At 44.6% G+C, this 21426-nt stretch overlaps 6 protein-coding genes across 6 annotated transcripts; 2 read left to right on the plus strand and 4 right to left on the minus strand.

Annotated features, from left to right (window-relative positions):
- Nucleotides 1-208: 208 nt before the first annotated feature.
- PADG_03444 (uncharacterized protein) lies at nt 209-1360 on the minus strand (the record flags this gene model as incomplete). Its single annotated transcript, XM_010760104.1, has 1 exon — nt 209-1360. One exon carries the CDS (start codon nt 1358-1360, stop codon nt 209-211), a length of 1152 nt encoding a protein of 383 aa, XP_010758406.1.
- Nucleotides 1361-2427: 1067 nt separating this feature from the next.
- On the minus strand, nt 2428-3690 carry PADG_03445 (uncharacterized protein; the record flags this gene model as incomplete). Its single annotated transcript, XM_010760566.1, has 1 exon — nt 2428-3690. The coding sequence occupies one exon, from the start codon at nt 3688-3690 to the stop codon at nt 2428-2430; it is 1263 nt and encodes a 420-aa protein (XP_010758868.1).
- A 688-nt stretch (nt 3691-4378) lies between these two features.
- Nucleotides 4379-5846, minus strand: PADG_11603 (uncharacterized protein; the record flags this gene model as incomplete). Its single annotated transcript, XM_010760755.1, has 3 exons — nt 4379-4699; nt 4764-5617; nt 5672-5846. The coding sequence occupies 3 exons, from the start codon at nt 5844-5846 to the stop codon at nt 4379-4381; spliced, it is 1350 nt and encodes a 449-aa protein (XP_010759057.1).
- Nucleotides 5847-6970: 1124 nt separating this feature from the next.
- Nucleotides 6971-11954, minus strand: PADG_11604 (VPS15 protein kinase; the record flags this gene model as incomplete). Its single annotated transcript, XM_010760756.1, has 3 exons — nt 6971-11501; nt 11564-11684; nt 11741-11954. The coding sequence occupies 3 exons, from the start codon at nt 11952-11954 to the stop codon at nt 6971-6973; spliced, it is 4866 nt and encodes a 1621-aa protein (XP_010759058.1).
- A 3802-nt stretch (nt 11955-15756) lies between these two features.
- PADG_03447 (uncharacterized protein) lies at nt 15757-15963 on the plus strand (the record flags this gene model as incomplete). The annotated part of the gene is made up of 1 exon (XM_010760105.1): nt 15757-15963. One exon carries the CDS (start codon nt 15757-15759, stop codon nt 15961-15963), a length of 207 nt encoding a protein of 68 aa, XP_010758407.1.
- Nucleotides 15964-17107: 1144 nt separating this feature from the next.
- PADG_03448 (uncharacterized protein) lies at nt 17108-18471 on the plus strand (the record flags this gene model as incomplete). The annotated part of the gene is made up of 3 exons (XM_010760567.1): nt 17108-18049; nt 18119-18192; nt 18252-18471. 3 exons carry the CDS (start codon nt 17108-17110, stop codon nt 18469-18471), a joined length of 1236 nt encoding a protein of 411 aa, XP_010758869.1.
- Nucleotides 18472-21426: the final 2955 nt, after the last annotated feature.

Below are 21426 nucleotides of genomic sequence, written 5' to 3' on the forward strand. Positions count from 1 at the left end.
TTTTATTTTATTTTTGGGTGGGTGTTCGTGAAGATAGATTGTTTGGCATAATAAAGAGTTCCTGTGAGAGTCTACAGAAATATGTGTATTTTTAAGTAGACTTACACAAACCTATCATCTAATAAAAGTTCCCGTTTTGGACGAGGGCTAATAGACAATGGTCCATCATTCCTCAATTGCGAATATCTTTTATATATATAGTATCTCGTTACCCCCTCTTGGTTGCGATCATTTTCCTATACTCATCCACAATACTTTGCCTGTGTTCCGCAAGCTCCTCTCTGGCCCGCAGACTCCCCGCTGCCGCCGGAACGTTGGCAACATTGACCACCGCACCACCCACGCCTCTCATCTTGAACTTCTCCTTCGGCTTCGTCAACTGTGCAGGAGGAGCCTGGACAACCTCAAACGGATTAACAGGCTGCATAGCCTTCGCTTTTCGATTAAGCTTAGCCCATGGATCGTCATCATCGTCGTTGTCGTCGTCACCTTCGTTGTCGTTGCCCTCGGTGTCGCGATCACTTGCATTCCCATCCAACAGACCAGCTTTCCCTTTCCTTGTATTGTTCTTCTTATTCTTCCTAGTCTTCGCTGCAGCCTTCTTTTTCTTCTTCGTCAAGCCCGCCTCCTCCTCCCACGCCTTCCACTGCTCATTGACCTCGTCCTGCTCCGCCTCCCTTTCCTCGCGCTCAGCCTCTTCCCGCTCCCTAATCCGCGCTTCTTCGGCTCTCCATTCCCGCTGTAGACGCAGAAGTCTCCGCTCATGTTTTGTCTGTCTTTGTTCTCGCAGGTTCTTCAGCGCAGGATCCTTGCTTATGCTTGACGTGCCAGATTTCTTCGAGATGCCGGACAGGGGTAGAGCTTGGTCGACACGTGCAGCGAAATCGGACATGCGCTCACCGGGGAGGATTTTCGGAATAGAATAAGAGGAGGAAGCAGGTTGCGATTGCGAAGATGTCGTTGTATTTGCAATCAGTGCGCCAACTTCACGTTCTCCTCCCCTTTTACGTTGCCTATTGGACTTCGTCCCGCCATCTTCCTGCCAGGATGGAGTGCGCGGGGCGCTTGAAGAGGTGGCTTTTTGAAACTGCTGCATCATGCGCATAAATGCTTTCGGGGTATCATCTATGAAGGGGTTCTGGACGGACTTTTTCGACTGGCGCCGTTTGTTTGAGGTTTCTTTGGAGTCTCCATTACTGATAAATGCCGGGAGGGGCTTTGCGATCTTTGTCGGGGGAAGGTCAAAGTTGTCGCTGTAGATGAGAAGACATTGGTTAGAATGGAGATTATTACCTAGGTTCGTACGGTTGAGGGTTTCATACTCATCGTCTCTTTGCCGTCGTTTGTGTTTGTGGGGCATTGTGGACAGCTATCACTTCTTTTTGCAATCGATATAGCTTCGAATGGAAGTTTTGATATCCAAAAATTTTTTTTACAAAGTTGAGAAACAAAGAAAGGTTGTATTTTTGGTAATTTATAATACATACCCATAATTAGTTACGAGTTGCTAATGTACGAGCGCAACATCAAATTCTCATTCGTATGGAGACCTGTTCGCCATTCAACTGAGTTGACACCACACTACTGTAAAAGCGCTTGGTTAATTGTGGAATCGTGTACGAAGTATAATTGTACCTATTATTCATTGGAAGCTGTCCAGCATCTCCTGGCAGGGGGTGAATTGGTTGTGTTTCTTTATCCGTGGAACATGGGCTGGATGTATAATTGAACCACTCAATAAAACATCTCTTCCTCTGCTAACAAATCTAAAATTTCCATATGTTTCTCAACAGCACTATTATTATATTTGAATACGATTAAGAAGATATGTTTATTAGATAGAGTAGCAGATTAAAAATCTATATTTAATTTAAAAACTGAGATGATAACTGAATTATGGAAGTAGCTGAAATATATGAATCAGAGTATTAAAATAAAGAAATTAATAAAATTATGAAAGAACAATTGAAAAAACTAGACCCGAAAAAACTCTTCTTAATAAGTATATAAATCAACTTGCTATTAAATAGAAGATTTTTAGATCATCTATTAATATTAATTATATTAGTTTTAATCATACCACTCAAAAACTTTTGATGCAACGCTCTGCCCGGTGCAACGTCTCCTTCCCATGTTCCTTCGCTCTAACATCTGATATACAACGACTGCCGTTGGAAAGTCATATGCATTTTTGTGGTAAAACTTTGAAATCTAACTAATTAACTCTTGAGGAGTTCGAATGACAGTATTAAAAAGAATATTAATCATAATGGCAGGTGCACCGTAACAAAGCCCTGAGCCAATTTCACATGACTGAACTGATGGGAAGAGCAAAAACTTGCTGGGTATGTATAAAAATGTGTGGCCTGCCACTGAAATGGAAAACTCATCTCAAACCAACGCGCGTGGAATGAACAGGTTTTATAACTACAAACATCCCAAAGCCTCCGTCCCAAACTCATCCACCAAGCTCCCTTCCCTCCTCATCAATCCCCCCAACCACTCCTTTGCGCTCTCAAAGTCTCTTGCACCAAATTTCACAAGCACGAAATTCGACCTTATGCGGGCGGCTGTCCACAGGACGGAGGAGTCCCTCGTACTATTGGCAGAAGCAGGCGTGGAGGTTGCTGCGGATGAAGACCAATTCCGCCCGCCGAGACGTGGCTGGGAGGTAAACTCTGTCATTATGAAGGAGGAGAGGGAGCTGAAGAGGGGTCCGTGGAGTATCAAAGTGCCCAAGATGCCATGTGGATGTGTGCGTGCCGGTATCGAGAGGCTGATCGGAGGAGAGTGAGGATTTGGAGATGACATTGTTGTGGTGGAGGAATCTAAACAGCTGGATTCCTCAGTGTAATGCCTCGTCTCGTCTTCCAATATGACCGTGTCGCGGAGGAGGAGTTTGCGTGCTCCACTCGCTGGATCTTGGGACCATATTTCGTTCCTCCCCTTCCAGGAGTGGAAAGACCAGTCTTCTCCCCTCGCTGCGCGGCCTTGGCTGACCCAGTCGAGCACGCAGAGGCTTGGGGATTGGTTGAGGTTGTTCTTATCTGTTTGGTTGGCAGTTTCATCCATCAGTCTGTCCTGGAGAAGAGTAAAATACTGCGTCTGCTCGTATTGGCTATTTGCGAACGGCTGTGATGGTTCCGGGAGATAGCAGAGAGCTGAATGGCTTCCTAGCTTCACGTCTAGTATTTGCCTACTCTTGCAGGCGGAGGGGGTTTGATCGCAGCTGCGGCTCTGTTCCTTAGCGTCCCTGGCTCCGTGTGATTCCTTGCGTCCTTCCGTCCTGTATATCTTCGTGCTTCCCTGCGGAGTCGTCACTACCAGCCTTGTCCGTGGCTTCTGGGTAATTGAGACTTCGATATGATCACCGGGAAGCAACCCTCCGCCGTATGTGAGCAAATACAGGTGGACGGGGGTGGTTGCAGACTCCGGGTATTTAGAATTGAGCGTCGTTGCAGGAGTCCTTGTCAGGAGCTTTAAGGGGTATTTATAGGAGAGGGTTGAGATGGTTGGGATGGACGGGGACAGCAGGGAGAGGACAACTTCACCGCGACCAGGGATAGTGGGTGAAGCCGAGGCGAATGGCGATATGAACGGGTTTTTCGGAGGGGATTGCGGGAAAATAGGGACTTGAGGAGCCACAGTTGGCGGTTCAAGTTTTAAGGCGGGTTTTTTATGGTGCTCCATTAATGTCATCTCAAAGAATAGTTATCTCAAAGAATAGTTTAACTATCTCCTATTTATTAGTTGGTCCAGCCCATCCAGCATTGCCCGGGTATCACACGGTAGTTATCCAAAGCTCATTTTGAAATATCGCAGCGAGATGGACAGCGTTGGGCCGCTTGGAAACGTGAGCATTGCATGGCGACCAGGACAAAAATATCTAAGAAAACATCCTGTCTGAAGCCAAAGATCTTGTGCCCTCAGCGAACCATGGATACGATATCCGGCAGAAACAGGAGTTGTCGTTGGTTTCAGGTCGGAGAGTTGGGGTTGTACCAGAGCTAATCGAGAACAACACAGCAATACCGGAAGATATATTAATGCGGTATTATTATTATTATTATTATAGGAAGAGACTTGAATAACTATGTCATGATCTTCTGCTGATTAATCTCTTGTAGTCAAGATGCGCAAGTTTACTTGCTCTGCTGGATTGAAACCTGTGAGTGAAGATTGACTATTAAGAAAGAGATATAGCACAATTCACTGCAAGAAATGTCAACTGCATAAAGGGATGGGTTGAGTGAGTCAGATAATTATCAGAAGCGGTTTGAGATGTTGAAAATAGGATTTCCGAATTCCAATAATCGAACAGCCAAAAATAACTAGCTAAAATACAACAACATATGTGGATAGTTTGTTACCTCAAAACCTAGTGGTTCACCCTGAACTTCTGTTTAATATCTGCTTCGCTAAATCGACGTGTTTTCGTTCGGAGCATGGCAGCAATCTCATCTAAACTCATATGTACCTGCTCTCCAATGGGAATTAGGCATTTCGCCAAGTGGGCATAGTCCTTCTGCAGCAGTTTGACAGTTATCATAACATAGTCGATGTTATGGAATACAAGCGCGTGCTCTTTGGAATAGCGCTCTTTCTGTCTGAGAAAGGCAACGGGATGTTCCCGCCAGTGTCTCAGAGGATTTAAATGGTGAGAAGTATGGTAGCCGTCATTGTAGCAGAAACGGTTGCTCTGTGAAACAGCATTGTTAGCACTGCTCCTACATAGGGGAACAACAGACAGGAATCTAACTCACGGCAACATCTATCAATGTGATACTTGAGCGGAAGTCGGAGTCAGGGTCAATCTCATCCACAAAGGCATGCTGGCCCCAATTTCCAACCATCAGCCCCACCCGTAACTGTAAGAGGGGCAAAGCAAAGACAAACGTGGTAGTCTTCCAATTGAGGGCAAACAGGAGAAAAATAGCAAGATAGCTTCCAAGTTCCCAAAATGCTGCTTTCATAGCCAATCGTGTTTTCGACTTTCGGAAGAAATATAACGGAAGCTCTAGCCAGACAAAGAACATGAATCGGCAAACGTAGCAGAGGAAGTCACCCAGATCGTCGCGTTGATAGCGAATGGTGGACGAGAGATCATTGGGCCCGTTGGACTCGACATGATGGTGCTTGACATGGTGGTAATAGTAGGAATTCCAAGTGTGGCCCATTAACGGGTTGGTGATATATGGGAACAACATATCAATCCATGAGTACCTGGGTGACAAAATCCCCCCCATGTGGATATGTTGATGCATCATGAGGGTGTATGTTCCCACGTAATAGGATTGCATGGCCCAATGAAATACTCCATGGATCCAGCTGAAATGGTAATACAGGAAAATTGCACTCGGGACGGATGTTGCAAAGTACAGGAGGAGATGCGTGAGCATGACCACATCCGTCTCGACGCGGACCATACTCCGCCCAAACCTGATATATGGTTGCAGGAGGTAGTCATTTAGAAGTCGGGGAAGCTTAACATCCTTGAGATCCCACATGACAAAGACGGTGGGTTCGAAGTCTTCATGTTGAGGGTTGTTGAATGAAGCCAAAGTTTCGACGGACGATTTCTCAGCGTGATAGAGGTGATCGGATCTCGCGGCATCGTCTTGGAATCCTGTTAGCAATGCATGGGAAATAATATACTTCATTTTACTCTCACTGTTGAGTTTCTGCTGACTCCCAACACAGTCACATTGGGCATCCCGTGTCCTCCTGGAACAACTTGACAGACTTTTCGGTACTTTCACACCTTGATTCCTTAGCTTAGGGACATCGTGAAACAAGTTTTGGATTACTATCAAATCTGCGCGTGTCAAGTTAGGATCGATATCCATGACTGGAAGACTGAGAAAATCTCAGTAGATGATAAAGGAAGTTTTTTTTTTTTTTAAAAAAAAAAAAAAAGAATGCAAGATTAAATCACCCCACGTACTACCCCACAGATAATATGAGAAAAAAAATCACAGCTGAGAAGACTGAGGAGGTCTATTTTCGGACTCCGGCAAGTGGGTTCGAGCTAGACTAAGCCATGAATCGCAGCATAATATTATCCCGGGGGGAATATATCTTCCTTTTCACTTTACTTCAGTGAAGTGATTAAATTATATATATATATATATATCAATTTTTTTCTCAAACCTGGCGCTATGAGACGGCCTAGCACCAGAGGGTAGCGGGCATATTACCAGACGCCAGGTCCCAATGACAGCTGTTGGATTGCATTCAACCGCACCTGGTGCGCTTTGTATTATTACTTAGTCGGATGCGAGAAAGTCGGGAGCTAACTATGTACTTGGCTTATAACTAAATAAGTGCCAATCGGGTTCGTTAACTTGATTAATCAATCAACTGGTTTTTGGAAGAAGCGGAATTCACCAGTTTCCGAGCAAGGCAATTTCTTGAATGTTTCTAGAACGTTCTGGATTATCGGGGCGAACTTAATACAGAGCTAGATAGTTACTGGAGTTCGCAAGCGATGCGATCCCTGAAGCGAAAGAAGGGTTGAACAGGTCGATGATTTCCAATCGTGTTGGTTGGAGCGGGTGGAGCGAACTGATCTGTGAAAACCCAAGCTTTGCCCTGAACCAGAAGAACGAGGAACATCTGTAAGGCTAAAATATAAAAGGAAACAAGATACTAATCTAGCAAGGAAGTGATCATATTCTGAAATATGCATTTCACAACTTTACAGTAGACTACGATTTTTAGTGGGATTGATATCGAAAGTTTCACATCGTTCATATCCTGTTATAGAAGTGATCGAGGGAAGCATACTCTGAAAACAGCAGACGCATGTCTGATTTAAGGATTGAAACTATCACTGGAGTTTAGTCTCGATCCTATGAAAGGTACGATTATTGGTGTGAAGTTGAACAGGGATTTGGCGTAGAAGTATCAATTGCATGCCTGTATTTGAATTAAAGACCTGGCTTATACACGTAACCATTAACCCAGATAATTATTGAAATACATATACCATCCCACCACGATCCACACTGATAGTCATCCCATACGGAACCTCCAGGAGAGCAACATCAAGGATCGAATCGAGATGACTTTTCAGGAGCTGCTGCTGTTGCAAACTGATTACTGTACTCCTGGGAGGATGACTAGCTTTCACTGGTCCTGTCGCCGCATTTTTGGTTCCACGGTTTTTTGCGGAATCCAGGTCCTTGGCACTGCCATTAGACGACGTCCCGCCAGTAGGTACCCACTCAGTGGTTATTGCTAACGACGGAGTGGGGTGTGTTGTGTCATATCGTGGTTTCTGTGGAACTCCGTCAGGAACTACCTCCAGACCACTGATCACCATCGAAGCATCAGGGTGCGTGACATCCCAGAGGCGGACTTTCCGATCCGACCCACCAGATATCAAAAAGCCACATTTGGACCCATCCTGATTATTTTCAGGTACGTCAAGCCCAACTGCAAGGGCACGGATATCGCCACCGCTAGACGGGACAAGACCAGTCTCGTTTCCTAAGCTTGGCTCGACACCCGCAAACGACTGGGGATTGCTGGCAAATCGGCCCAGCATGCCTTCAGGTCGATCCTCATCGACACGCCATGGTTCATAGTTCTTCCAGCTAATATCTGCTACCAGGTTGGTGTTCTTCCGTGTGTTAGCTTTGGGCGAATCCTTGCTTCCATTGACGGGATTAGCAGCCGCAGACGCAGTGCGATAAACCTCTCTACATTGGACTTTATCGATATCCCATACCATAATTTCCGAACCGTCGTTGCTACCTCCCACCACGCACACCCATCTACCTCGCCCTTTAAGCGGGTGGATAACCAGCCGATGTATTGGGGTTCCGCCGGGAAGACCCCAGGATTTTACTCGTATGCGGAACCGCAGATCCCAGAGGTCAAGAATCCCGTGAGATGTGCCTAGGAGAAGCCAGTTGCGTTTCCTGTCCAGGCAAAATGTTGTGGGAGTTCCATGATGAACTGCGTTTTCGAGGGTATATAGCGGGGTCATCAGTTTCATGTCTAACGCCAAGATTCGGGATCTATTCGTGGCTACAAAAAGGATAGAATGGGTTTCCGACCGATAATGTTCCATCCAAACGGCGTATTCACCTGAGTTATTTGAATGGAAAGAAAGGTTATAGTCGCGAACAATTTGCGGTTTCCCATATCGAACAGCATCATTAATACTGCGATAATCAACCCTAACAGCATGAATACTTCCATCAGTAGCTGCACTGACAAATGTGTGAGTGTTCTCGACGAATGTAACGCATTTCACTCTCGCATCATTGCTGTGGCGGTGGGTCTGTCGCGATCGTGGTGTTAGGTTTTTTTCTAGCCTCGTGGTATCCCAGATCTTCAAAGAACCATCATCTGAGGCTGTGACAAAAAACGCATGGTCAGGGGCGACTGCAATGCGGTTTATGGGTCCGCTGTGTTCACCGAACATTGCAACAAGGTTTCCTTGAGGCCTCCAGGGCTTTTCTGGTTCTTGGAAACTGGCTTTCTTGATAGGATGATGAGCGCTCACAGGGGAAACAGTAGGACCGAACTCAAATACATCAGTGGGACAATTCTCAGCAAACACCGCATCCAGAAGCTTGAGTATTGTAGGATCATTGCCACGGTACGTATGGTTTGTGCGATATTGTTGCTGCTGTGGCTCTGGTGGAACATTGAGGTCCTGCACCACAGAGAGCGGCGATGGCCGTAATTGGTCTCTTTGAAAGGTTACATCCACTTTACCGAAAGCATTCATGGACGTAGTTGACGTTTCAGCATATGCTTTGGTAGTTTCATTACGGTTGAGGAGGTTTATGGCAGAAGATCGACGATGAGCTTTGCCGTCCGGATGGGAAGTGGCATGATTGTTAGAACCATTACGGTCCAACGAGGTATTACGTTCCGATACGGTTTCAGTTCGGTTTCTGAGGATGTTATCTCTTTGTTCTACATCAGATGGAGATGCTGATGAATCGTGCGACCCCGCATGGGGGTTCTGGGATGGCGACTCAGGTGAAACTGTATGGGGAACAGCAAGAGAGCTTACGCTTTCTACCCGCCTGCTGCCCTTGAGTGGGATGTTCTTACGGCGCGACCCAGGTGCTGCATTAATTGTGGTTGAGGCGTCAAGAAGTGCATCGGCAATTGTATGAACTTTTCTTTCTCCAGGAGACGCTTCAGCTTTGCCAATGGATGATTGTTGTTGTTCCATCCCTTGATTTTTATCAAAGAAGACCGTTTGCGGAGTTACCCCGTGTTGAGTTAAAGATATAATGTTGGATAGAGGCACCGTGGAACTGGTATGTCCTTCTTTTGCCCGTCTCATCGCTACTCTCCATATGTACTCTTTGAGAGCCAATAACTTGAATTCGTCATCCTGGGTCATCCCAATATTCTTCAATCGAGCGAGCCACTGCTCATCTTCTTCATTTTTGGTGAGACCGTTAGACGAGAAATTGCCGCTCCGTGGCCGCATTTTCCCTATACTTGGAGCAGGCGGACTTGCCAGAACAAATGTTCCATCTCGAGCAGCAGTTTTCCAGAAGAGGCCTTTTTCAGACTTGGTTGCCCATATCAATAGCATATCATACACACTTTTGGATAGCGGCTTTTTCAGCGCATCCAAAAGCTGGGTTTCCGATATGTCTGTTGTGTTGGTTTTGAGGAAAGGACGAACAAGGGGTGATATAATGGAATACGTATCGGCTGGGGAGAGGAAGGTTGTTGAAGCCACAACAAATTGAACGGCGGCTTCACGTATCCATATGCTAGGATGGACGAAAAATCGTACCGCGATATGAAGGAGGTCCCATGTCGTTGATCGTTGAAATAGCCCCAGTTTCGCCATACGAGCAAGAGAGCGAAGGACTCTCTCAATAACAAACTCCTCTGGGTCCGTCATTGATTGAACCATAAGTGGTAGAATAAACTCTTCTAAACTTATACTTCCAACATATGTTGCGACTCCAACAACTGCCTCAAAGAATGCGCACTTGAGTATCCAATCATTATCATTCAAATAAGTATTGAGGTGGCTCAGAATCACCTCGTTTGCCTTCGGGTTACCAAAGAAGACACAAAGACTGGAGACAGATCCAAGGAAGGCCCGACGAACGGAAACATCATTATCCGTAAGGAGAGCCTTAGTATGAGCTTCGAAAAAGTCAAGAAGATCAACCTGAGCAACATCGTAAAGATTATGGTAGGACACATCTTCCGTCCAACCTGCTTCTGTGCTTTCTGGGACAAGTGAACCCAGTCGGATGTCCGAGCGCAAGGTTTGAATCATATCTAATATCCGAAGGGAGGATTGAGCGAGAGACGCAATGCAGGAAGCGTAGGTTGCCCTAACGATTGGGCTGGGATTTGAACTGAGGCTGGGTATAAATGGCTGGAGGCGGGGAAATATATACTCTGGGAAGATGTAAGCATTGACCGGGGAAACCACACGGACCATGGCGAGAAGTTGTGTTAACGTTCGGATTGCAGCCACTTTAACAATATCTGAACGATCAGTAAGTAGAAACATCACAAACGGCAGAATCCTATCTAGTTTTGCTTCATCGGGAACTCTTTCAGCGAAGGCCAACAGAATATCACAGGCTTTAACTCGAGTCGATGTTTTTACAGTATTTCGTAGACTTGAAACAACAAGTGTGAGAAATATCAAGGTCCCATCATCAGATTCAGGTTGTGGTTTGGAATATTGGTGACCATGATTCGGTAAATCGAGTTGAAGGGGGAAATCGGGGTAGTTGAGTGATGGGTATGTGAGACTTGATCCGTCGACAGTAGGTTTAGCATTAACGCCCAGAAAATATGATATCTTGTCGAAATCCATATATGTTTTGTCAATGCGCTCATCGGCTTCTCGCAGGTCACCAGGGCTGAGACCAATACGAGCACCACCAGACGAGGGATCGGTAATGAGCCCCATGTATTGGTGAAGGAAGCTGTAGAAATATTCAGGAAAAGCTTTGTGGCGCCAGAAATTGAGGCATTCTTCAGCTGAGTATCTGGATTCTGGGTCGACACGGATCATATGAACGACTAAATCCCTTACATTGGGATCCTCTATCTTTGACAGATGGCTATGTTCTGGGTCATACTCCCCCTTTCGATATTTATACAACTGACTGAGGGTGAAAATCGGAGACTCGAGAAATAGTTCGGCAATGACGCAACCAGCACTAAATATATCCATTGCCCAGTTCATTCCCCTACCCTCAGGTTCTTCTCCCGTGACGAGAAATCTTTCAGGAGCTAAGTAGCATGTCCGGCGGCCAGACGTATCGAAATAAAATGAAAAATCGGCCGGATTGTCTTCTGGAAGAAATGTTGGTTTAAATGACGATGAAAAATCCGATAAATATAACCAGTTCCAGGACGTTACGAGCAGATTCTCCGTCTTTATGTCTCCATGGAAGATATCATGGGAATGACAATCCCGGAGAGCGCATAGTAGCTGGTACGCTAACCATTTCTTCTCGATATCTTCGAGGAATGGACGTGTGCTGTACAGCGTTAAACAGGACTGTGTATTTCATCATCAGAGGGGCGGTTGTTATGAACGTACCTCATACGATCGTACAGTGAACTATGAATATATTGACGGACAAGGTAACCTCCAGTCCCACTTTCCAGTATCCGCTGATACCCAAGGGCATTTGGAACTTGCTCTAGTATATCTCGTTCACCTACCCAAACTTAATTAGATTATGACAGCTACTTCATCGCAGAAACAAATACGTACGTAGAATGGCCTTGACATAAGGATCCAGTTTCATGCTCGGATACGGCTTTATTATCACCTTAACAAAAACGAGACCATTTCTATGTCGAGCACGAATGCTCTTCATGAACCTAGCAGTTCCCAAGGATTTTTCGTATACGAGACCTGCGAGCTCTGGCACATCGATGCCGGCAGAGCCAGCTGACAAAGTGGTAATGGAATAGCCCTGTCCCATGGTGTCGTTAGGAGCTCAGGGTCGTTAGGAGATAAAGTATTATCAACACCCCAAGTGGCAGCCTGAAAGCATGTTGCCTGTCCTATGCCTTTATGTATTTGAGTTTATAAAGTCTTCTTTGGTATGTCACGAGTCTTTGTCAATAGGTGTGGCGTCATAAGCATCGCATTTAAAGCACCGGAACGGGTGCAGATGCTTGTCACGTCGAAATAGACCTTGATACGCTGGACCACGCCATATGATGCTTGGAGGTGGGTGCAAGACGGGTATGACGGTTGGACCTGGGGCTCCATATCTGCTTAGCTAAGCAATACAATCATGTGATAACTACTACTAGTGTATCGTTTGTTGTATCTTACGCTAGTTATCGCAGACTTTGGGCGTCTCCTTCGTAACAACTATATTAAAACAACCAATCTCTCTTTGGAATAGCTCATCCAACTCGTGAATACAATTTCATCTGGGAACTAAACGCCAAAATGGTTTGCAAAACGCCATCAAGGATAATGCATATAGAGAGATTGGAAATATCTTTCTAAGAGATTATCCGACGGCATCAGTTTCCACTTCATATATCCAATGGGATTCCCGTTTTGGTTATATTGAAATGGTCTTTCAGACTACCGTGCCACCCTGCCGTAAATTTCTTCAGTAATGTCTTTGAACGGACAAGTGAGCTAATGTGCAATATCAGTGCCCAAGGCTCATTGGACTCTTGTTGAAATGGAGTCAACAGGAATAACTTGAGAAAATATATATATATATATATATATATAGCGCTCTGAATTGTTATAGAAGTTGTTTGATGTGGTCTGCACAATCCGTCCAGACGTATGTCCCGACCGACAATTTGTCGATAATTCTACCAGATAATGATTCATTGGAACTCCCTATGATTGCTGATACGAGCCTCTTGCCCCAATCATAAAGAAGCTCTTTGAGTATGTTTTCAGCTCCGAAAATCTTGGTAGTTGGAAGATATACTGATATGATTTTAGCTCTATTATACAAGCAATTCCAGTTGCCCCATCCAGTTTTGACCAAATGTGGGACAACAACTGCTGGACTCCTTTGAAAATGCCTCGCACCATCGCTGCCACCACCAGGATTATAAAATGGCAAATTTGTAACCAGGATGATGGCTATTGGGGTCTTAACGAGAGTCAAGGATATGCTTGAGAGTTTGTGGTTTGGCAACTCGTAACATACCCTCTCGACGAACTTCTCGAGGCATATACTCTTGAGGATATCTAGGTTTGATACTGAAGCCTATGCAATAGGATCGTGCAGAGAGCCTCAAATAGGTAAGATCTAGTTGGCCATGAACGCCGACCTTTCTTCCTGCATTCCTCACTGGTTTCACGACTCATAGCATATGGGACAAAAAAATTTAATAAAGGGTCTCTCGGAAATAACAATAACGCCAGCACCAATTCCTCGGAAGGAGGTCTTGAAGCCGACGTATATTCCATATTTTTGAGACTCAATGCGAAATTGCAACAATTTCAACAATTGCAAACTCAAAAAAAGCTTTTATCTCAGTCTATTATCCAGAAATCATTTGAGACTCTCTTTTTTTTTCTGTCGTTCCTCGCTTTATACTCTTCAGTTCTTATGGCACGGAATCCTTTTCGAACCAACCTTGTTGAAGTGCTCATATACGTTTGGATTTCCGCATTTTCATGCGACAAAATTAGTAGCATACGGGAGCCAGGGATTGCATTCTATCAAATGAATTTTTGGAGCCTCTGGGAGTTAGGAATCATTGGGACGGGTCTTGCATTGCTCATTGCTTGTGAGTTCATCTCCCACTGCTTAAGGCATCATAATGAATCGTTCTCCCTGCCGTTTTGGGTCTCACCACCCTAGACATCTTGATGAATCTCACTCCCTACCGTTTCGGGCGCTTTTACGATCAGGAGATGTGGCTCAGTGTTGTATGATTACCGCTAATGGCGGACTCTGCTGCTCATATATGATTAAAGCTACGCGCGCTTCTTGCTAATGGGGATTTTCGAAGTCGTCATCAGTTTGAGACAGGGAAATGCCTACGTTACAGATCAGACATATCTTTCGATATCCTATCGTTAAAAGGCTTATATTTAGTTCCAAGACAGATTTGAGGATCTGTCAAAATGTACACCACACGTCATTGAATCTGACTGGTTAATGGAGGATCTGCTCGTTGATGAGCCTGAATTCAACTTCAGTAGCTTGGTGAGTAACTCCCGCCGCCCCCGACTTTGACCACTGCTTCATTCGGCCCATTTACGCTAGTACTGATTATGCATAGATACCCGTACTCAAGGACATGGTAGCCTAGTTGTTCAACACTGGAAATGTATCCGGTCGGTCATATCTGGTGCTAATATTGTGAAACGGTGGGTTAGACGAAGGCTTTCCTAAAATTTCTCCCTGTGGTGGCTATTCTTTACATTGATATCACGCCTCATCCACCCGCTCGTTGAGAACGCAGCAGATATTTGAGTAATGAAGGCAGTTTATGGACTGCTAACACATATCTACGTTTTCTAACCATTTCACAAAGTTGGCTTGGGATAACACTCCAGCAGATGTCGTGGATGTTTAGTCAAAGCTTCCTTTGGGTATGACCGTCAAAATGTTCCTTTAAGTGAATTTCGGACTAGCGGGTGTAGTTTTCAAAGCCCATCACTAACAGATGCCATGATAATGATGACATTGAATAGCCTGAACTCTCCCGAATATGTAAAAGATGATCGGCAACCCTTCCTTCACATCCCTACCACTTTATGCAAAGGGAAAAGTGGCTGAAATGATTGGATATTAGAACATCGCTCAGGATGTAAGGTTGATGCCCAGAGCCGTTGTGGCTGCAGCCCAATTTACAATGACAGGGATATTTTCACAATCCATTGGCTGTTGCGTTTAGGTGATTTTGACATTAAAAACGCAAATTGTTTTGCTTTGCGGATTTCACCCCCACCCCTACCGACCTCTAGCTAGTGTGAGATAACTACATTCACTCACTACACCACATCACATTTCCAAGAGCAAGTCACATCATTCCTTGAATCCTCACCCACTGGCAGTACCAACATCATCTGCTAGCAGCATTATGTTGGGCCTATCAATATTTTTGTTTTTTATCACTTGCATCATTTATTTTCACTTCTGTGGCTGCACCATTTCCTTGCAAACTCAAAAGTCGAATATGCCTTGTGACCAAGTTCATAGAATTCATCTAGGCTGGTATTTGTCTGTATGATATGAATATTCTTTTGATATCTTCAGTTTCTAGTCTGATGGGTTTGAGCCTAGCAGAGGTGAGGAAACATATTTTTAGTCAGACGCGTGGAGATGAATCTGTTAACCTATATAGATCATTACACAATACCCGAAAAAACCATCTCTTTCAGTCAGCCTCATTAATTGTGTGCAGTCCAACCTACAAACCGTGTCAGCAACTTGCGTCTAGGTTCTAAACCTAGACTTTCCGTTTATGTGCTGGAAGCGTGAACTCCCGGCGTCTAACTTAACTCTCTGCCCCCATTGGTAAGTTAGAATTTGCCAATACCTGTCCTGACTGTATAGATGTGGTGAGGATGGCGAGTCCAACAAGTACGATCTCACATGATTCACTGTAAGAATCTGATCTGATACCTCTCCCTGGGGTTCGCCCTCTCTGGCTATTCTTACCTTCTGGATCGATATGCTAGGTCCGGATAACACTCTTGAAGATAACTCACTCTCCATTCTTTAGCTATTATTCTTGCATATGAGTGCAGCAGACGCTGTGTGACTCGGAGAAAACAATTCCCCAATGTCCACCCTCGTCGTCCCGTCCGTTTTCTGGCATTCAAGTGAAGGTTCCAGCACACAAATTGTCTCCTCATCGTCGTCAAGGTTTTTCCGCCGTGTTCTTTTGCAGGGAAAAGATATTTTAAAGCCAGTTCCCGCTCTGCGCCAAGAGAAGTGGATCACGGATCCACAGCGGCCCCAGTTCGCCTCGCTTGACAGACATGGTTGAAGTTGCGGATAACCTCCGCAGCCAGATCGATCAGTTGGGAGCAACCATTTCTCCGAGGAATCATTGAAATTTGAGTATTTTAACGCCAGAACAAAAAGCTATGATGGCTAATACATCTGATGTCGGATATGCACAAAATGTTTACGCAGCATTTTCAATATGCTTGGTAAGGATAATTTCTCTCTCACTGGTAGATACATTTCCTGGATATCCTAGGAAGAAGCATGCCCTGAGTTGCGTGGCGGTTCCGGAATTTTCCACACATATTTCACCCACTCATTTTGACGAGTTATATTTAAATCTATCCGCCTGTACGCGCCTCGCGCCTCTCTTCATGTCCAGTAGATCTCCCGCATATACCCCACCCTCTACGTTTTTCATTTTGAATTTCTACGACGCCGACAGACAGAGAAGAGCCTGTCTAGTTGAGGTAAAGTGTTGAGAAGATCATTGGGGTGCTTGAACCGATACAACATCAAAAGAGGCCCCTCTACCTGTTCCCTCGTTTAAATCTCACAGTTTGCCCGATCCGCCTATTGCTGCCCAGGAATTTCTCCAACTAATTAACCCGTTGCCTGTGTTTTGGACTGTGAGATAAGGTGCATGCGCATACCGTACCGTCGGGTCCGTCTATGCCATTTTAGTTTCCAGCCGAATTCTTTAGGCTCGCTGCAAGCATCTGTGTTTTACAGTGCATACAGGTAGCGGTGGCAGGGCGTTCATTCAACTTCTCATATTGTCTTTTTGCATGTTTTATGCAGGGTTATTTCTTCACGCTCGTGCATCGCTCTATCTCTCCACATGCCATGGTACCTAACCAAACTACAGGACTCAGGGGCGGTTTATCTGGCCGCTGGGTTCGATGCCCTATCCAGGATTTTATTATTTTTTTTTTATTATTTTTCTTTTCATTCTGCTTTCCGAAATTTCTCACTTGTTTTTCTTTTTATTCTTTTAATATTTTATTTCCTGTCCCGCTCCATACACCAGTTCCTCACTTCAGCGTTTCGCTCCAACGATTGCTTACTTTACTACCGCTTCACTATCAATATATTTTCACTTATCCTGTGAACAGTTTTTTTGGTTCCTGCTCTATATTTTGCTCAAGATCTCTTGTCGTCATTGTATTCCATCTCTGCCAGTTATGGACCTCACTCCTAGGTCTCACGCGACACACTCTCCGCACTTCTATACATCTGCCTGTCATCCCATAGCTGTCAATGCCTCCTCTCCTTACCCTACTCCTCCCCAAAGCTGTGCGCAAACGGCAGTCCTCTCAGCCAATTCGCCTGCTACTGCTGGGCTTGGTATTTTCAGTCCCTCGCAAATATCTATGTGCTCACCGCCTCAGTCGCTTCTACAACCGCCTCAAGAATGGCAACGTGAATGTGGCCCGAGTCACGCCTTTTCTCCCATGGGAGCGATATCAGACCTTCTTCCATTTGAAGAGGCTCAATCGATTTTACATGGTACACAACTTCATTCGGCTACCTCAATGCTATACTCGAGTCCCGCACATTGTGGAATGGCGGGCAACGAAATGATGCAGCGGTTTGTGGCTTCATATCATAGTGGTCTTCACTATCAGCCAGTTCCAGTTTCGAGACAGGGAACAGGGTTTTCCATGTCCCAGCAGCATCAGCAGCACCCGCAGCACCCGCAGCACCAGCAGATGGGCTGCACCATACCTTGGAACTTAGGTCGGGATTCTAATGCTCTACCATTTGACCTCGAAGGCAGCGCTGAGAATACAAAGGTGGAGAATCACAACAGCGAAAGACTCATGATAAATAATAGGATTCTTAGAATCCCTCTAGGATCTTCACGCTCACATGTGGCAGTCTCTCATGGCGACGCAGGAAAAATTCAGTCTAGTGGTATCAGGAAACAAGCAAGGAGAAACCCATACGGAGCGGCTGGGAAATATACATGTGAGAAATGTGGAATGAAATTCACCAGGAATTCGAACTGCAAATCGCACATGAAAATCCATGATCCGAATCGAAAGTTCCCTTACAAATGTGCTGCTCCCCAGTGCACCCAAAAATTTACTCGGAAAACTGACCTTGAAAGACATGTCGATAGTGTATGTTTCTCCGATTGATCTAGCATTCTCTTCTGTCTGAAAAGAAAATATGTTGATATTCATTTCTAGGTGCATAAAAAACTAAGACAGCATGGTTGTGATCAATGTGGCCACTACTTTGCTCGTCAGGACACACTAAGAAGGTGAGAAGATGCATTCGGTTATTGTGCAAAATCACAGGATACTGAAGTCAATTCTATAGACATCGCGAGGATGGGTGCAGAAGAGAGCTTCGTCAAGCTCAACGCAAAACCGCGGATCTTCCAGTAGTGGTTGATCTTATCAAACCGCACCAACCACCTCCTGTCCCATATGGCGATCCCATATCTGCATATCTCGAAACCATTGACCAAAAGTTAAATACCTCGTACCTTTCGCCATATCTCGATGATACGGCCAATGCATATCCACAATATTTGTGAAAATATCCAATTTTCTGGTTCGTTTTCTGTACTCTTTTTTTATTTTTATTTTTATTTTTTTTTGACAAAGAGAAAAGCGTAAAATCCCATCCCATGGGCCATAGGGAAACCCCTTTTTGACTCAAAACCTGTCACACAAAAGACCTCTGCTGTAATTATCGCATGGTATATTGCGTACCGTTGGGTGGTGCTGTGATGTCAATGCCTTTTTCAGCTTTATATTTTGTGGTCCCCATGGCCTTCAGCAGGACACTGTATATTGGTTATGTTTTGTTAATTTATTGTTGTTTATTGTTGTTTTATTTTTGATCTCACTTTTTCTGGTTATATCTATGAAAATGCAGGTTGTCACAAATCGGACCACGGCACAGGAAATCAGAGAGCGGAGCAAAGACGGTTCTGGTGTGGAATTCCCGGAGATGGTTCATACTTTTGGTGCCTTGCATTCTTTGCCTAGGCCACGTTATGGTTTGCTTTGCTTAACGTGTGCTTTTGACTTTCTTTCTTTTTTTTACTCTTGTACCTTTTATTTCATAATGCAATTTTCTCAACTCTATTTAGTAATGCATGCTTCGATCTGATTTAAGCTCCTGGAACTTTCTTCTGCATGTCCTCTCGGGTAATCCTATCCGAAAGCCACATTTCTGTTGGCTCACTAAGTGGCCAACCCCAATGGCCATCACAATGCAGGGAATTTTGTGGAAGCAATGTGTGACGTGTATGCATCCGTTGCTCCCCGGATCCATTCCCGTATTCTTGCTGGTTTCAACGATCGTTCTTTTGGTTCACACTAGCGCCTTCGTAGGACGGCCCGTTTGTGGCTGACTTCTCATGATACCTGATGATCGTGATCGATAACTGTCCCCGCCCCCAACTAACATCACAAGGTCCAAAGCATGAGGAAAGTGATAGCAACGGCCAGTGCAACAGGGGCAAAATATGTATGTGGAGGGCTGGGGCAGTATTGAAAGAGACAATAAGTACTGCTGTAGTAGTTACTTGGAGTCCAAAGAGAATGGGTAAATCAAGACCGTTGATGGGGAGGAAATAAAAATAAATAATTATTATTCATGGGTATCGGTCCATGTCCATTCCCCTGCATATTCCGTGCTGCATGATCCACATATTTCGGAGCTGCTGCTTTTCGCCGAATGCTGTGGAGAATAGAACGAACAAAGGGAGAGGATATCCATGGCCATTTTGTGTTACGGCCTGACTAACTAACCAACCTCTGAGTTGAGGCAATGGAGAGAGTTTGTCGATTCCTATATTATTCTATAGGGGCTTCCCCAACCACGTTACCCGTTGTTGGCCTTTGCGACCTTTTTCATCATTTCTGAACCCCCAGCATTTATTTCATTTTATCTATCTTTCTAGTTACTTGGGAAGCTCTCATCGCTTCGCATCGCCTCTGTCTATATTTTTAAAAATCCGTATGGTCTACTCAACAGTGTAATTTTCTATTGCTCTTCCCTCTATTTGTCCTGATACAACAAGCGTGAGCTACTTGGGTCCTGTATCTCTTTTCCGGAGGGAGGATATGGGAAATTGAGAATTTCATTTCATTTCCTGGTTTGTAAGTCACAATATGAATCTATACGTACGGTAAAGTACATACATGAAGTCGTAAATGGGTAACTAGAATTAAAAAAGCTTCACATTTATATTTCCCCCTTGCATGAGACAGGAGTATTTAGTTTTGAAATCACCGCACTCCCCATTCTGTTGGCATATCGAGTGAACAGATATTGACATGGGACCTGCATGAACCATCTGGCCTGGCTGGGCGCATGGGCATAGTTGCACCATGTATGTAAGAATGAAATGAAACGAAGGGGAAGATTAATATCTATGAAATCGCGTTTAGGGACTGGACTGCAGGAACAATATATCCGTTTTGGGGCCTTCGAAATTGTTCGACTTTCCATTTCATGCACGCGCGGACGTGAGTTCGAAAAGGGTGGCTAGCACGAAAATGAAGCTTTGGGTTTGGAAAACTGACCCCCGACACAATCGTTATGCACGTTGAAGATCTTTGACTTAGTTTGGAACACGCACATACCAATTCCAAGTGTCTGTGTTCTTCAGACAGCTGTCAATTTTAGCTTGAGAACTCTGCATTTCTGGGGAGTTCCGAACCTTCCATTTTGCTTCGGTTTTTTTTTTTTTTTTTTTTTTTTTTTTTTTTTTTTTTTTACACATGCATATTGCAGAATCATTTACTGGCGTAGGTGGATCCTGATCGATATACAAAAGCTGAATAAGCAACCCAAATCAGCCAGTTGACAGTGAAAACTGACTCTAAAAAAATACTCTCTGGAATTTGAAAGTTGATTGTGTTCAAAGGGGCCAAAAGAAGCACTATTAAGCCTTTCTTTGGTATGATAGTGCAGAAACATTCCTTCGCAAATCCCCTGTACGACATAGGGAAAAGGGGCCTGTCTGCTGGATAGTCAATCTCTGGATAATGGACTTTGGAATATCGCACGATCACTTTCTTGATGGCAATCGGGGACTCAGAGATGAGGCTCTTTGTCTTGACATCCGGAGTTTCATATATACCCCCATATTTGCTCCATTACTCTTTATCTTTCTTGGAACTTGGATTTCCGTAAAATGACAAGTAAAAGGTTGTTGGCTGAGGGATCACGGGATGCATTGTTTTGTATGTCGACCACTTGCCTCCATAAAATAAAAGCTTTGCAAAATCCAACACCTCCTTTCCGGTGCATTTGGATAAAGATGTTTCCAAGTATATAGATCTCGCATCATCTGTAAAGGACAGGATATGGTGTTGTCACTAGCCAACTTCTCAAAATACAGAGAACGGGTTCGTTCCTCATCCATCATATGGAAGCTCGGGATAGCGTCTTGCATTCTGGTGCCGAAACTGACAGAAAACAGCTAAAAGGGTCCCCTAGGAAAGCTCCATGGGTATTCGAAGAGTAAAAGCGA

This window comes from Paracoccidioides brasiliensis (assembly GCF_000150735.1).
Source record: "Paracoccidioides brasiliensis Pb18 unplaced genomic scaffold supercont2.3, whole genome shotgun sequence".
In the NCBI taxonomy this organism is placed as follows: domain Eukaryota; kingdom Fungi; phylum Ascomycota; class Eurotiomycetes; order Onygenales; family Ajellomycetaceae; genus Paracoccidioides; species Paracoccidioides brasiliensis.